General features: G+C 40.0%; 1 protein-coding gene across 16 annotated transcripts in view; it reads right to left on the reverse strand.

Annotated features, from left to right (window-relative positions):
• Positions 1-17,704, reverse strand: part of mycbp2 (MYC binding protein 2) — a 283,844-nt gene that overhangs the window by 115,429 nt on the left and 150,711 nt on the right. For 10 of the 16 annotated variants that reach the window (XM_048239179.1, XM_048239178.1, XM_048239193.1 and 7 more), the window contains 5 exons: positions 17,574-17,690; positions 7,474-7,614; positions 4,546-4,770; positions 3,578-3,710; positions 3,375-3,497 (listed from right to left, as the gene is read on the reverse strand). In XM_048239179.1, the coding sequence (XP_048095136.1) occupies positions 3,375-3,497; positions 3,578-3,710; positions 4,546-4,770; positions 7,474-7,614; positions 17,574-17,690 (739 nt within the window). The remainder of the gene's footprint in view (positions 1-3,374; positions 3,498-3,577; positions 3,711-4,545; positions 4,771-7,473; positions 7,615-17,573; positions 17,691-17,704) is intronic. The other 6 variants (XM_048239181.1, XM_048239192.1, XM_048239190.1 and 3 more) reach the window with 1 other exon arrangement.

Below are 17,704 nucleotides of genomic sequence, written 5' to 3' on the forward strand. Positions count from 1 at the left end.
GCACCACATGTGGTGCTCTTTTAATACAATGGAAGTCAATGTAAGAGTAAGAGAGTTACTAGTTTGCTGCACGTATCCAATCTAAACACTCGTTTTATGGTTCATAGTTAAATTGCTCCAAATAATTATTGCAACATGAACAACATGCCTTATAGGGCTCTATTGTGCACACCAGCGCAATTGACTTTGTATACTCGCACATTTGTCTTTCCTATTTTGCAGTCAGCGCATATTGGAATTTTCCCTCCAGGTACATAATGCCGGGGCGTTTCAGTGAAAAGAGGGAGCGTGTTCGGTGCAAACGGTCCCTGTTGATATTTTGCAGTTTCAGAAAACAATTCCGCCACAGACTGAAGTCAGGGGCGCAAATTCAGATGCTATTTTAGGGCGCATGCATGGCCACAGGCCTGCAGAAATAAATGCTATGCACACCGATCTACAGACACCCTGTGCACAGATGAAAACATTCAAAGCCTTGATAATATTTGTCCATTTCCCGGTTTTGTTTGTGCGTTGGTCAACTAAAAATTTAGTAGCCTATATAGTACATCTACGCCTAATTACGACCTATATTAATTTGGACAACTTTATACATCCCTATAAAGGCTAAAGTTACCTTTAGTTTTGTTCCAATTTACCGTTGTGTATGGCTTTAAACATTATTATGGCGGCTTTAACATCAGCCTATAAGCATTATTCCAGCTGCGCTAAGGTTTTGACAAGCACCACAATTTTGCCTACCTTGTTGTAGCCCATCTGAAATAACTCCAAACTTTGCTTTATTCTCAAGGCCTTGAAGTCTTGAGTTTGTGAATTCGCTTAAATAAGCTTATTATGTGCTGTTAACCAGCAACCATAGACAGTAAAAGAAAGCAGCAAGTAGCCTTGGCTACAATTTATGTAGTTGCTGCGTCCATTCATTGTTATTCTCTCTCCTGCTCAAACAAAAGTTGTGCGTGCATTAAGTTGATGATAACGTGTTTACAAACTCTACTTTACATAAAATATTGTAAATAGCCTATTGTCATGCAGTTAATGGGATACTGTGCAGAGTTGGAAAGGTCAACTTAGAAACTGTTTCTGTTGCCTGATGGTAAGGTACAGCCGTAGCTTACACCTGCAGGAGCGCTTGCTTGGGCGCCTGTGTTGCGCAATGCACTTTGCTCCTCTCATCTATACGACGCAGTTCCCATTTCTCCAAACCATACATAATTACAAGGACAAATATTGCTACACGAGGGAAATCAGTGTGGTGTCCGATGTGAAAAAATAGGTATAAATCTAGCGTACACATTTCCACGAATCATGGATGTGTTGATGACATAAATTAGGAAATATTAGAGGACTTAATGAGACGTGATGAACTGCATGCCAATGCCATTTAACCCAAATGCCCCAGCAGCAGCACGGGAGAGGAGAGCTTATCTGACAGATCTGCATTGTCTATACTCTATAGTGAGGTAGATTACATTGCAAAAATATCACCATGCATTCATAACCTCGTGATTCAGTGAGAGTGATCCCAAAACATCGGAAAGTGACATTTCTGTATTACATTTTGTCAAGAGGAAAAATCAATAGCAAACCGTTTCCAACTGACTATAGCGCTGTGAACCGTTCCTGGCTGTGCCTGGCAATTCTGCCATCATAATAACAATCCGCTATGGAACAAGTGTGCCTGTTGTTAAAGGGAATGTGAGATGACGCTCTGATTGGTTTATTGCACGTTACACCCAAAACACACCCATGATTAATGTAGCTACTTCAGACCACCCCATTTTAGATTTGCGTCGAGCGCAACAGTCATGATCCCGCACGAAGTCAATTGCGCTAAAGTGCAAGATATAGCCCATAGTGTTACTGTGTGGTTACTTCGTGGTAACAGAATTCACCCGTACTTGGCAAAGTAATGCACAGATTTCCAACATTTCCGTAATATCTGTGGAAAAGCAGGGGCAAACTAGCATACAAACAATATCAATGGAAAATATAGAATTTAATTGCAGTAATGCCTCTTTCAATGCAGTAAATCCCTTAATGTTTTTCCTTCACTGAGGATACCATTTGAGGGAATCTGTGCAACACCCTTAAGTAAATTCCTTACCTGAGAAGAAAGTGGAAGTGGGTTAACAACAGTTAGCCTACAGTTCCCTTCTGGCTATAGGCTAACTTGTGTAACCCACTTCCAGTGAATTGTACTAAGCTAGGCTAACGGTGTCACACTGAGTTATGCTGAGAGAAGAGAAGGGTATGCATCCTCTTGTCTGACTGGGGTTGATAACAGATCATTTTCAAAAAAGTTAGTGTGTTCCTTTATCGGACATGCTTAAGGGAAAAACTTGTTTTGTGCAATTGACCCAAGAGACTTAAAATGATTGAAATCTCTCGGTATTTCATTAGGAGAAATAACTCAAATGTAGACACAGAGCTCACCAACAAAAATTAAGCGGACAGAGGCGCTTGAATGCATCACCACTTCTCAACATTAGTCTCTGTTATCCACGTCTATCTATGTCTATTTAAGAAGGCCTTGATTTTTTTCCCCTAAAATTACAAACTTTGAAGGATTTTAAGGATCAAGGAATATGTATCTAACTCTGTAGAAAATGGTAAAAACCATTTGAAGTTCCATTCTTGGTTAAAAATCAGCAAAAAAAACAAACATTTGCTTTTACAGCAGTGCAGTGATCACTGGCCAAGCTCTCTCATTCACAGCTTCTCTTAACCTTATATTGTAAGAGCACTATATTCAATGCTCATGAGTGACCATTTTCTTCATGTATGCCCTCTATGGATTATTTATTAATAATCCCAGACGTTCGGAGGTTTGATGATTCTGTATAATGACAACTGCCAATGGCAATGGGTTTTGTGCTTCTGATTTAAGTCTTTTATCACTCCGTGTAGTTCGTTCACTTATCGCAACTTCATTTAAAGTGAAATTCAGAAAGGAATAAGTTGCTGTGCAGGTTCTATTTGTGTGGCGAGCTGTTTATTTATTATTGAAGCCAGTAACAATATAATTTTGAAAGACACATTGTGCAAGGATGAAGCAAGACCCCTCCGTTTCATGAATTCTACAATTAAATAAAACTGAATTCAAATTAATTAAATGTTGCCAAATTAATTGGATATTGTCAATGTAATCATATTATGAACATCACCTTGCATCACTTCAGCTTGTTTGTGTACTGATTTGTACTCTCATTCATATTAGGACTAGTTATTTTAAATTTGTTCAGATTCTTGATATTCTTTAATCCTGTGATTAATACTCATTATTACTGCTCTCAAGCAGAAGATGGCCTTAAGATGACTCAACTACGACCAGATTAGGACCAGAGAGTGTCCTGAAAATAACCTGTTTCTCTCACCTTTGTTGCTGGAGATGCCATAGTCGAAACCCTGAGCCCCACTATATCCTGTAGATCTATTAAAAGTCTGGACTGAGAAGGGACTAGGTGGAGCTGTATGTGTTCCATGGTCAAGCAGCTCTGCTGAGATAAAGCAAAGGATAATTAGTCCAGCTAACATGGACTACGTCCTTGATGAGAAATGCCATTCTGATGGGTCTTACCTTCTTCATTACGTAGATATTGATTGCCTCCTCTGTCCTGAGCAAGCGACCATGCTTCCCCTTCATCATTCTCACAAAACTCTACAACGCTGTTCTTATCAAGCTGGACCCATGTGCCCTCAGGGTTCACCACCTGCCACACAGACAACAGCATTTTTTCGACCCCACAATCTAACACACACACACACAAACACAAGCACATTCCTACATAATGGTGCCCATAACAGTACACGACTATCTGAAATCTACTTTCAAAATTCTAACCACACAAATTACTTTGTCTAATGAAACATCAGAATTGTGATGTCATTGCAAGAATAGGAAATGAGAAAGTCTGCCATAGTTTAACACATCACTCATCATAAAGACTCAACAACAAAACAATTACAACGGCAACTCAGTAAAACAGTATTGACACAAATGGTTATTGTGTTCTATCAACTTTGAAATGGCTATTCTAGAAAGACACTGGTGAAACATCCATTTGATTGTGATTGAGTGACAAGAGGACATCAGAGACAGCATGACCCATCACATCCCAAGAAACATATACACCATTGTGACATAATTGAGCCAGTCTGGGGAACACAAAATGTGTGTTAAGATGGAGAGATTTTGGGATCCGATTTAGATCAATAGCTTAGAATTAGCAAGATGTCACTGTAGCTGCAATACATATCATAGATGCCATGCATCAGGTAAAATTAAAGAAATCCATTCACCCAAGTCACTGCTGGGAGTATAAGCTGCATAAGCCAGGACTCTTGATAGACAAGTGAAGTGAGGCTTTTCAGTGAAAATTACATGATTACTTTTCTTTTCCCAAGAGAGGAAATTGAGAGAGAGTGATACTACAGTGACTTCAGAAACATCAAGAAGGTCAAGGAAATGAAAAAAAGCAGTTTAGTGAAGAATATAGTTCTTATTTTGCAGCCACAATAATATATTTTGTTTTTTGGAGTCCATACCTCGCCTACCGCCTTGACTTTGTTCCCCAGAACTAACATTCCAATGGGGATACCCCTAAGGTTTGGGCAGCTTCTGATGTTGTGACCTGAGGGTCCCGTCTTCACTACCTTATAAAAGCCAGGTCCACCACCCAGGCCCACCCCGTTCTGCTCTTGAATTGTGGCCTCCAGGCAGGGATGGCCACTGGCCTCCTTAACAAATTCATCCGCGTGCATTCTGGTCTCCTGAAACACCAAAGTGCACAGGGTTAGTTCCTTTTCCAGGAAAGGAGCTGCAAGTTCAATCTGCAATCTGTCTAAAGTGCAAAAAATGTTGGGGATGAATATGATTTCAGAGAATTACAAGAGACTGGTATGCAAGATGGCAGGCTCTTGATAATGATTTGTTCAATTTTAATTTTCAATTATTTGTCCTCACAGGGCAATTGGTTTTGTGGCAAGACATCACAAAAAAATCACAAAAAAGTCAGACAAAAAAATACTAATGAAATAAGACTAAGACAATAATAATGAAAAATACAGAGCTTTTCAGACAATAAAATACAAAAGGGTACCATATTTTCCGGACTATAAGTCACACAAGACTATAACGACTATAAAGACTAAGACTTATTTAGAAATGTATTTCACAAAATCCAAGACCAAGAGACTATGTAACTGGACACATAGAGGCCAAAAAGATTGAGGATTCTACTGGGAATGTTGAAGACGGGCGAAGGAGTGAAGGGCCTGACGGTAATTGTAAAGCAATTTACACAAGATTCACTGAACAAAAATGCTGATGGGGTACATGAAAATGTAGCTAGAAATATGTGGAAAATGCAATGCAATCAAGCATTTTGGGGGATGTGGAGGCACAAGCCGGCAGCAGAGCAAATTCTCGGGAGGCTACCTCCGAGAATGAGAGAGAGAAAAAGATGTGCGTTTTAAAAGAATGTGCAAACTTTCAATGACGCATACTAAAGAAGCTACCCTTCACACCTTTCTTAATACTGTTCACATCTTTCTTAATAGTAATACTAACCCACTCTATATCTCTCTTTCTTCCCCCTTACCTCACTTGTGAGGTAAACCATTACCAGTCATCAGCCATCCTTGTGTCTCATCGCACCTGAAGTACCATACCTATGACTGCCCTACCATCGCCTGTTGCTGTCCCCTTGCCCGGACTCCTGGCCCCCGCAGATAGTGACCCACACTGCAAAAAGTGATTTCTTACCAAGTGTTATAATCTTATATTAAGATTCAAAATCTAGTTAGTATTGTCAAATTGTCTTAAGTCTTACATTTTAAGATATATATTTTTAATCCATTGGCAGATAAATTTGCTTGCCTAAAGCGTCCGGCGTATGATTTTGACAATGTGTGTGCGCGTGTGTCAGTCAATCGCAACAGTCTGCATATCGGGGGGCAGCCGTGGCCTACTGGTTGCCGGTTCGAACCCCGACCAGTAGGCACGGCTGAAGTGCCCTTGAGCAAGGCACCTTACCCCTTACTGCTCCCCGAGTGCCGCTGTTGTTGTAAGCAGCTCACTGCGCTGGGATTAGTGTGTGCTTCACCTCACTGTGTGTTCACTGTGTGCAGAGTGTGTTTCACTAATTCACGGACTGGGATAAATGCAGAGACCAAATTTCCCTCACAGGATCAAAAGAGTATATATGGACCCTTTCAAGAGTTCCATTATCAGCATCATAGTTGGCCCCACAAGACTTCCTTTTTAACATTCCATATGTTATCTTAATGCAGAGGAAGTAGATTGGGGCCCAAATAGAACGTTCAAGCATTATTTTTGTTTTTATTGATGAAAGGGTCTATACTTATACTATATTAATCTTTGCAGCTTACCTTACAGTATCTCTGTAAACACTGTTGCAATACCTCGTCATATGCCTCGTTTTAACGGTTAGGGCGATGCAGAAGAGAAAGTCATCATTCTCAAAATAACCTATGGCTGTGAGTTTTGTTTTCAAATGTCTTCATTCATGTCTGGATAACGGGTGTGGAATGTCTACACTGCAAAAAATGATAACAACTTACCAAGTGTTATAATCTTATATTACAGGATAATTTTGGTATTTAGCCCTTTGAGTCCCTTCTCTGGTTTGTTTTGGATGAACTACAATGGACACCGTTGGTTAACGTTCGTTTTCAAAACTGTGCAACTCACTGAGTGGTTAGTGGTGTTCGTTGATTATTAAAATCAAATATATCGGCGCAATGTATGATTTCCAGCCGTGTTATTTGCTATTGTGGACACCTCACAACCGCATATAAACTTCCGCTCAATATTTGAGCCTGAAGCATAGACGGTGGCGCAGTAATATCAACGCGCAATGAGTCTTCCAACAGAAATCAATAGGATTTTACAAAATGCCAAATAAAACACAACAGAAATTGTATTTCGCTATGCTACTTGTTTTGGAACATCAACATCAACGCCCCTACTAGCTTAGCTTAGCATGTTAGCATGTTGTGATTACTTGTGGCCTGCGTATTCACAATGAGTACAAATGGCAATGCAGATTAAGACGAGGCGATTTCCCAGGCAGGTATTGACTTGGGACTATATTGGGGCGAAGCACAGCTACTTAGGCACAGGGATTGTCCGTGCTGTGGCGAGAGAGACAAGGCACTCATGTGTTGCGTGACATCTCTGTGCCCAAGTAGTAGTGCTTCGCCTGTGCTTCGCCCCAATATCTTAAATCATAATCTGTCTTGGTTAAATTTTACAAAATATATTTTTTTTGCAGTGCACAGCTTCCCTTTAACATCTCTATCATTACTGACAGACATTATACTGAAAGAAGCACAAATAGCCCAACATTCTAAAAAACTCTGCACCATTAAAACACAGCGAGAAGTTATCCCTTTCCAACATGTACAACACATGGAGCTATGTGCCATCTTTGAGGACAGGCTTTTACTTACGTTCACAGACACAAGAAGACTCCGGCCCAAATGCTGGTTAAAAGACAGGCACCAAGCTTCAGAGTACCCATTCATGTTGGGAACATACTTCTTTACTGTCTCTTCATTCAGCCTGAGCCACACACCATCATCATTGTGGATCTAAAAGAAATGAGCAACATAACAGTGCCTTATGCTCCTGTGACTGCCAGAAGACCAGCACAATCCTTACCCAAGATTTCTGAGAAGTGACACAATTGGTTTGTGACTGTGCGCTTTAAACAAACAAAGGAGCTACATTTGTTGTGTGAGTACATTCATTGTTACCTTTTTGGGTTCACTGTATGCATGCAGTGATTTCACTCCCAGTACAAACAATGTAATTTTGACCACAATTCAATTTTGACCACTAACAAAAATAAATATAATTTACTTTGGAGTTTTCTTTAACCAAAAAAAATAGAAAAGGGGTACTTCTGGAGTCACATGACTGCCTTTTCTATTTACTTTTATATAACGGGAAACTGTTAATTGATCGAGTTAAAACTACATGAAATGATAGCTATTTATCTTGCCAAAACTAAGAAATGTAATCATATAACACCAATATCTTAATGCTGGCTACCAGTAAAAGTCTGGGTTGATTTTAAGGTTCTCCTTTTAACTTTAAAGGCCATTAAATGGACTTGCACCACACTATTTAACCAAGCTTATTAGCCCATAGCGTTGAGTAAATTTATCTTGATAAATCTTGATAAAATTAGGGATGCACGATATATCGGCGGCCGATATATTATTGGCCGATAAGTAAAAAAAATGAAAATATTATTATCGGTCCGATAACAGAATTCCGGCCGATAATTTGTGGCGATATTTTTTTAAAGCCCTAATTTCCGGACTAGGCATATGTAAGGCCCATCTGGCTACACGTCTTCCTCAATGTAATGTCAGCGGTATGAATATATTTCAATATTCTAACAAGATATGTGGATCTGCGTTGAATTTGTGCATCCCAAAATCCTCTCGTGAATGATCCGCCTCTTTAACCTTAGCAGAGCGGAGCCCAGCCCTATCTAGAGCCATCTTATGCTGGTGTGTTTGCACTTCACCGTGCTAGTCGAGGAAACAAATAAACAAAGTCTTCGGTGGGACAAGTACATAAGTAGGCCTAGTTCTAAGTTGAATTTTAGTAATATATTTGCATTTCGTTAGCTTGGGCTTTGTAATATTACCAAGAAAATATGCTAACCATTCCTGCTTCAGTTCCAGACAGGTCATCATTATAAGTTAATAAAACCATTGGGGCGTTGCAGCTTTATTCAGTTTATGAGTGTTTACTCCTACAGTGGGCAGTGCTTCGACTTGGCCAGCTTCCCTCGTGGTCCGCGCGCGGGATCATGCGGCATCACACGACTTTAATTTGTATTTTTCCAGTGACGCGGCAACGACGCTGCAACAACCGGCAGGTCTCAAGTGAGCAGGGTGTCTCGTAAAAAGAAATGGAGCTGGAAAACCCTACACAGACTTCACTACAGACTTTAGCAGACTGGTTTAGAATTAATTTAATAGCCAGAAATATGCCTGCCCTGCCCTAATAAAGAAATATTTGGTTAACGGTGAGTGAATCCCGTTTGCAGCCGTAGAAGAACATTCTGGTTTTCTCCGAGTGCAACGATGATAGACAGACATCATTTGGACAAAATATAGAGCATATTAACCTCCGTTGCTCAGCCAAATGCCTTCCTGTTACATCCTGTTATCACGGAGTTACAGGCGATAAACTATTTTTGATGGTCACAAGTTTACTTCATTAGCGTTTATTTCTTTGATTATTAAAGAGTGTTTTTCATTTAAAGGCTTGACTTCGTGCTTATTCAGAAGAGCATTTAGTGCTCTCCCCAATCCCAGACGTTAACATTGCACGTTTGTTTGTAATGGATGCAACTGCGAGATACGCTTGTCATAGGCGCCGATACCGTGGGTGCTCCGTCTCTCGGGCACCCACTGAAAACATCGAGCACCCACGTGTGCCAGCTTGAAGTCGCGGCTAAATTTACATCGCAGTTTATGTTAAATTCAGCATCTCTCATTATGTGATTGGATATGTTACTTTCAATTCCCTACTTCATATACTAACCACCAATGAGAGTGTCTCTCGTATGAAAATTCCTGAATTCCCGAATGTTTAAAATGTATATAGCCCTGAATATCATTTTAAAAGTAGTCTGACAAAGTTTATTGCTTTGTGACACAGCTAAACACTGGTACCTCATAGAACGTCTATAACATAGCCTAGGTGGTCGCAACTCACAAAAGTAAAGCAAATAGAAAGAACTCATTAAAAATCTAGCCTACAACACGCAGACAGCTTTATGTGCAGGGAGGAGAGAGCTGGCAAGACTGTGCTTTATGATTGTTGCCTTCTGATGGTATCTTGCTAATTCACTTAACTGCATTAGGTGACACAAATGGTATTGCCTTCATCTTATAACTCCTTGTCTGAGCGACTACCAGGCCTATGGTTTTTAAAAGTCAGATGTTCCCTGACAAAGATATTCGAAAATTAAGAATGTTTATTGACTTGAAAAATACACAAATTTTTGCAAACTCCCTTCATTCAACCCTTGAAGACATCAGCGGTCTGGTGCGCTATGTAGATCGTTTCTCATTACCATTTAATTTCTCAGAATTTAGGTCTACTAGGCCTACAATAACGTCATCACCAAATACATCTTTTATTTTTAGTTGATCAACCACAAAGAGTAGCATAGGCCTACTGTGCACAGTGCACTGACAACTGTAGCAGCCCAACGTAACCAGTTGTTGTAGATGAGAGGCAACCCCTTGTTTCAGATAGCCTGGACAACATGTTACCTGGGTGTTGCCTACGTTATTAATTAATGGTAGCCTACAATAGTTAATTGATTCACGTAACATATTAGTTTGCTCAAAGAGTAGGGAATCAGGATGGAGAGAGTCACGCGTGTGTTGCTTTTGCGGGATCGAATCCAGTTTAATGCTAGTTTTCAAAACATATATTTTTTACATGTCTTTTGTCCGAAAGTGGCTGTAATGTAGCCCGGCTCATGGCGATATGGCGACTTCAAACCGCCCTAAAACAACTTGTTTGTGAATGTCTGACAACTGCTGCAGCGCATGCACGCACAAGGAAACCAGTAGGTGGAGAAACCAGCAGGCACACAACACCGAACGATTTTAAGGCTATTTCAAGATAGGCTACTCAATGGTGCTATTTCACACGCATTATAGCGACCCCCACTCACGGGGTTAGGTGGAAGGTGTTAATAGGCGATTGGTAGCCTACAGTGGACTAGGGCTGTCAAAATTGCTCAAAAATGACTTTTGAATATCCCCTCTAAAAATAAACACATGTATTCGAATATATTGGAATATCTAGGCTATATTATTTGCGCATTATGTCAGTGCCGCATCATGTCATCTGTTAACTTTTTTGTATGGTTATTGCTTGACAGGGGGGATCCCAAGCAGCTTTCAGCCATAAGGCATTTCCTAATTCACCTGACACTGATATTCAAAATGTTGAAACTATTTCGGCATAGCCTATAAGCAGTTTAATTAAATGTAATGTTAGTTGTAAACAAACGGGCTACTTGGTGAGGCTTGGCCTCACAGATGCGCTTGTGCCTTAAATCTTCACGATAGGCCTATTAAAGGACAATTCCGGTGTGATGTTGACCTAAAGTGTGTTGAAACATGATACCGAGTGTGAACATATGTCTCATAGGCCATCTCGGCTTGTCCCCTGCACTCCAAAATCTGGCGCTAGTTAGCCGATGCTACCAACAGCTTTTTTTCAATGGTGGTGCCGCATCGGGCTAGCCATGCAAATAAATCACTGTTTTACACCATTTACGAGGCTCAATGCATCTCCACACTTCATTGGTAGACTTCCGAGGGCCCTGACATTTAAAATGAGACATTGAGAACTTTGAAAAAGCATTGGTAGTTTACTTACAAGACGATTTATACAGACAGTATCTTCACGAAGTTTAGCGTTTGCAGCCATCTTGAATTTAGTCACGATAAGTCGAGCGACGAGTAAGAATAAACAGGTATGATAAGGGATCAGATTCCAAAAATAATTCTGTGGAAATGCATGGATACCAGTTTCTTCCAGTAGCAGCAACTGGAATCCATGCATTTCCACGGAATTATTTTGGAGTGCAGGGGACAAGCCGAGATGGGCTATGAGACATACGTTCACACTCGGTATCATGTTTCAACACACTTTAGGTCAATATCACACCGGAATTCTCCTTTAACTGACCGCCCAATTCACTTTGGCTGGGGGCCATCAGACATTTGTTCCCAAGGGTCTATGAATTGTTAATCCGGCCCTGCCCCCAACGAACGCAACTTTCCACCTCTGAGACAGCTGAAAAGAAGTGTAGAGGACTCCCAACTCACTAAGACTTACTTACTGTAAGGCTGCGCAAACCACAGGTCTTTTTTTGGGCAAGCCTGCATTCGAGGCAGGCCTTCTGTTGAAGAATTTTATACAAATCCTGCGCTAACACTAATCCTCCTACCCCCCGCCACCACAGCTGTGAATAGTGTGGCATGCTCACGCTTTATGTCTCCTTCTTGCAAACTAGGCCTATAGCCCAACCATTTATTTTGCAGTCAATAAGTAGGGCAAATTACGAAACCAAAACGTGGGTCATAGTTGTCTAAGCCTCTGCTGTGAGGCCAAACCCATGAACAAAGACGCATTGATACCTATATAGTTTTTTTTTGGCGAAACAAGCTCACAGCCGAACGAGTCATAGCACTGAAAGGAGAGGCAACTGGCATGTGATCTCCCCACGGGCCAATGGATGTACAAGTTTTCTCCTGTGCCTACAATATTTAATCCAGTGTTTTGTCAAGTTGCAAAATGCTATTCGTTTTTACGAATTTTTGTGAGAGTATGAAGTACTTTTTGTATAGGGTACTATCTTAATTGCTTTATACTCAATACTTGACCAATGGCTATTGCATCTGTCTATTGAAGGTGAGAATGTGGCATGTGATCTACTGTGTAGGCTTCATAAAATAAAATAAACAGATTGCTAATGGCCTACAAGCTGATCTGGGGTGCGTTTCCCGTACAACTACGGAGGTTAGCTTTTTACTAACAGGATGCATCGTTCAACTAACATGTAAGTTACGACTGTTTCCCAAAACTGTCGTACTTACATAGGTAAGGTAAGTTTGGACCATTATAGTTTCCAAACTTCAGTAGTCTGGACTAAGGTGGTTAATGACGTTGCACGTGAACGGGCACCTGCACATACTTCTGTGGCTCATTGCGTTAAGCCCGGCAGATGACAGCCGCCGTTGCACAGCAGTTACCAGTCCCCTGTCCCCTTGCGTAAACTAACAAGGACCCCCCTCCATGAAAATCAAAGGCTACATATTCTCAGCTGACTCGTCAAAAAGTGTGCACCACCTTATTATTATCTGCAGGTGTGTGACTTTTAGTTACGTACACATGGCTGCAAATTGACTTTTAATTTATGTATTTTCTGCCTTGGGCATTTTAAAATATGGATGTATGGTGGTTAGAAGTGTAAATATCAATTAGAAACCTAAATATATTTATAATTATTAATTTGCAAACAAATAACTGGCGTCAGTGACGTCTTTGACATGAAGATCCCTGGAACTAAGCTTCTACTAGCATTCTACCACAGGTCGAGAGGTGTAGTTGTAACTACACAACTTTACGATAGTGGTTGCGAACGTTCGTTGCTACTATGGTTTTGGGAAATACTAACATAGTGTAACGATGCATTGGACTATGTAAGTTCCAAAAATGAATGTAATTCTGCGGCATAAAGCAGATGTATTTGTTTATTGTACAGAAAAATAAAAACTACATTGCAGTCAAGAAGTAGGGCAAATTAATTTACGAAACCAAAACGTGGGTCATAGTTGTCTAAGCCTCTATAGCGTAGCCTGTTAAAAAACGTCGCAGAAGCCTAGGCTACAGATTAATTCTGAACAGTTATTTCTCTACTGGCTCAATTATCACACCACTGTTTTGATTTGCGTAGTTGCGTTAACCCAACACTGACAATAATGTAGATAGCAAATTTCGATTTCCGTTACCACCGTGTAGTCAAGCCTTAAGCCATACCCAAGTAGCCTAAATCGAGGTAAATCGAGCTTTTTCAGAAGGGGCGGCAGGCAGAGCAATGTACAGTGGCAGAGCGACATACAGTGGCTGAAAGTGGTACTAAAGTTTCACGCAGCTTCACGCCTCGTAATGCGCGACTGAAGTGGCCATTTGAAAGCGATGCCCACTGTAAATGAAAACGATTCAAACTGTCGCTAGCCACTCACTCCCAATTCACTGACGTCAGGTTCACTTAAAGGAGCCACACATAGGGCTAGGCTACTGTTATTTTGTTGACTGCTGTACCATTAATGACTATTATGAGTTCTGTCCATCATTGGTGGTAGGAAAATTACTGCAATTACACTGCAAAAACTGCTTATCTAACAAAATCTAACCAAGTGTTATTAATCTTATATCAAGATAAAAAAAAACTAGTTGGTATTGTTTTCAGTATAAAGAGACTTACCTAAGCTTTTTTTGTGAAATCATTTGACTTAATTTAAAAGAAATTTGACTTATTTTAAGACATCTCATCTTGAAAACAAGCAAATTTGTCTGCCAGTGCGTTAAGCAAATTTGTCCTAAAAACAAGCAGATTTGTCTGCCAGTGCGTTGAGCAAATTTATCTTGATAAGACTCCTTAAAATAAGTTAAAGTCTTCTTAAATTAAGTCAAAATGATCTTTTGAGAGGGCTTTGAGAAGTCTTTTCATACTAAAAACAATACCAAATAGATTTTTTTATCTTAATATAAGATCAATAACACTTGGTTAGAATTAATTTTTTGCAGTGTAATTGATGCTTATTAAATGCTGTCCCCAAATCACTATTCACAATTTTTTTTCAAGAGCAATATTATTGGCTATCGTATCGGTATCGGCCACAACAAACCAATAAATATCGGTTATCATTATCGGCCCTAAAATTCCATATCGGTCCATCTCTACTTAATTTAAGAACACTTTCACTTAGGTTAAGTCAAAATCATCTTTCGAGAGAGCGCTAGGTAAGTCTGTTCATACTAAAAACAATACCAAATAGAGTTTTTGATCTTAATATAAGATTAATAACACTTGGTTAGATTTTATTTTTTTGCAATATACGCCGGTACGCCCTCTTTGCTCTCTTAATGCCGCCATTCCATCTTTTAAGAAAAATCAGCCCCGTCATCAGCCTGTCAAAGAGCATTTGTCTTCCATGCACCTTTGGAGCGACCTTCCATTATATGATAGGGAATCAAGCTTGCCAGGTCTCTCGCTACGGGCATGAGTAAGTGCAGTGCCAAGTTTGACGTTGTTTGGATAAGAAATGCAGAAGATATTGATAGTAGGGGATATGGCGATAATAGATCGAAGTGGGCGATATGGACAAAAAATAATATTTCAATATTTTTTGTGATTTTGACGATAACGATAATTAGGTGTGTTGTCTTCCCAAGCTTTCTTCAAAGAGTAGGTGGCATAGTTCACTTGTTCAGAAAAATACTTTGACAAAATCTGAAATCAAGTGTTTTGAATCCGGTGGGCCAAGCAAAAGACTATAAACCCTGCTTTCCTCAGGGAGGAATTTAAAATTAGGCAGGTTTTGGCGAACATAGTTCTAACTTGTAGGTATCTAAAGAAGTGTGTTGATGGAAGGGAAAACTTGTCTTTTAGCTGAGTAAATGAGGCAAAATGTTTGTCAATGTACAAATCTTTTAAAACTACTATGCCTTTTAGCCTTGTGACACACTGGAGCATAGATACAGGTCCCAGGCAACTTGCAGCAGTTCTTAATTTGCTGCCATATTTTCAAACAATTAAGAATTATTCACTTTTGTCTTTACAGGCAGTCCAGGTGTTGAGAAAAGAAGAGCTGGAAGTGAATTGTCTTTGACATCTTTCTTTTCAATGGCCACCCACACAGGGGTGTTTGTTGAAATTTCTAAGGGCTTCTCTCACTTCTGTTGCATACACCTCCTGGATGTAGAGAATGTATGGGGTTTCAATGTGTGATTTTGAGCGTTCCCCCCCTCCCCCATAAGTAATTTAAATAATTGATAATGTCATTTTGCAAATCGTTAAAACAACAACCACAATATTATCGCAGACAATATCTCCCACCCCTACAAGCTACCCCTCCATTTACGCACTGGACCCTCACTAGGCGTGTTCAAACAACACCTTAAAACACATCTGTTCTCTGAGGCCTTTGGCCTCTGACCTACCCTGGAAATCCAGAGTTCTCGCGAGAGCACAATTTGAATTTGCTCAGCAAGTCAGTCTGGCAATCAGAAATGATGCTCATTACCCATGCCCTTGGAGCCGAGCTGCACCAATCACATCACTGTATCAGATATAGGCGGGCCAGAGGCGAGCTAAACAGATGACGACAGTGTTGCAGTCCGGAATCAGTCAGTAAACTTGGTCGTAGTGTTATCCAACTGTGTGCAGTGATATTTTCAAATACGGCTACGGGTTTTCTACAGGAATAGCATGTTTGAACGGACACTGCACTAGTCTCTGTAAACAGTGATCATTGGGGTCCAAGCAGTTTTGAAATGTGTCACTTACTGCGACTTTCACAAGATTGGCACAACTATGTCTTGAACAGATAGCATTTAAACAATAGTGTTAGAATTCCAAATAACACCACTACACCCTTACTACCTTTGTAATGCCTAGTTCTTTGATGAGACAAGTTTATTTCTTGATTATGAAACGTTTGTTTTCTATTTATGTTGGTCAGGGATTCCATGTTTCATTGACTCAATTGTGCTTAGTAGTGTGAAAAAGTAGCCCCCCCTGACCCTTCCCACAACATTTAAACTGACTATGTTTCTTCTACGCGAACAAATACGGATACACGCTTATATGCACACCCACACTAGCTTCTAACAATTTCAACCACACACAGTCCCGGCAACCATGACTTGATGGTCTGTGGGCTATGAGCTATGTGCTTGCTGTTAAAATAATATTGCAGTGTTATGAACATTTTATCATGGATATATAATGTTATTATTGATGGTCAAATGTATGTTGATTTATTGTTTCCATGTATGTATTGTCATGTGTGATTGTGCATGTGCTGGAAATGACAGGGTTATGCATATCCTGTCATTTTGGTATCTACCAATTAATGCTACATTGGCCAGCTTTATTTAAAGGGAGGCTTTTTTGCCTTCAGTAGGAGTTTGGATGAGTCTGGAGGAGTTTAGAAGAGGCTTGGAGAAGCATTTTCGATGTGTCAGCTTGTTTGAGTATTTCATTGAGAATTTTACTATTGAATAGAAAACCTGTTGTTTTTTTTTCTTTTTTCAGAGAGTTTTTTGTTTGCTATTTGTCAGGTCACTCTTTTATTACGCACTGTAAATAAATCTGCACTACTTTTCACCACAATCCACATCTGCTTGCTGTGTCATTCACCATATCACCACCTCACAGTGTCCTTGCCACTACATCCTGTGTGAAGGTGGGCTGCTGTGCATTTTTCACAAGCAGTGCCACAAATGAACTGGTTAGTGACAAAAGAACCAGGCAATGTATCAGTGACAGTTTAAACTGCAACAGCTGAAAGGCAAACCAGCAATTTCTGGACACCAGTGTGTCAGTTTAATTGAGAAAGTTACAAAGCAGAAATATATTTGTTGAGGGATTTTATATTGAAAACATGTAAATGAGTAACATTTGAAAGCAATAATGAAAAAATGCAAGAACTATTGGGACTGTCCCATTATTATTGTAGGTGTACAGGGCTGATAGACAGGAAATGATCTGTGCCTGAAATTATCAAATACATTCAAAGACAATATAGAGAATAGCCTTTCTTGACATCGTACTGTACATGGCCAAGCTCAAGCCTGAACTCTATCAGGCCTGGGTGTAGAAGCGTTATTAAAACCACAGATCCCAATATAGAACCATTATGCTTCTAAATAAAGAATATTCAAAAATATGTATGGAATATGTCAAGTAAAAAAACCTGGTGCTCTTTACCTCATCAATAAAAGTGATGGTGCCATTGACATGGACTAGGCCTATCTGCTCACTCTGCAGAGATGGGTGGCTACGCACACGCAGGCCTGAACTGTCCTTAGCTACAAATTTGCGGACCTGAAAGAATCAAA

The sequence above is a fragment of the Alosa alosa genome, chromosome 3, assembly GCF_017589495.1.
Source record: "Alosa alosa isolate M-15738 ecotype Scorff River chromosome 3, AALO_Geno_1.1, whole genome shotgun sequence".
Taxonomy (NCBI): domain Eukaryota; kingdom Metazoa; phylum Chordata; class Actinopteri; order Clupeiformes; family Clupeidae; genus Alosa; species Alosa alosa.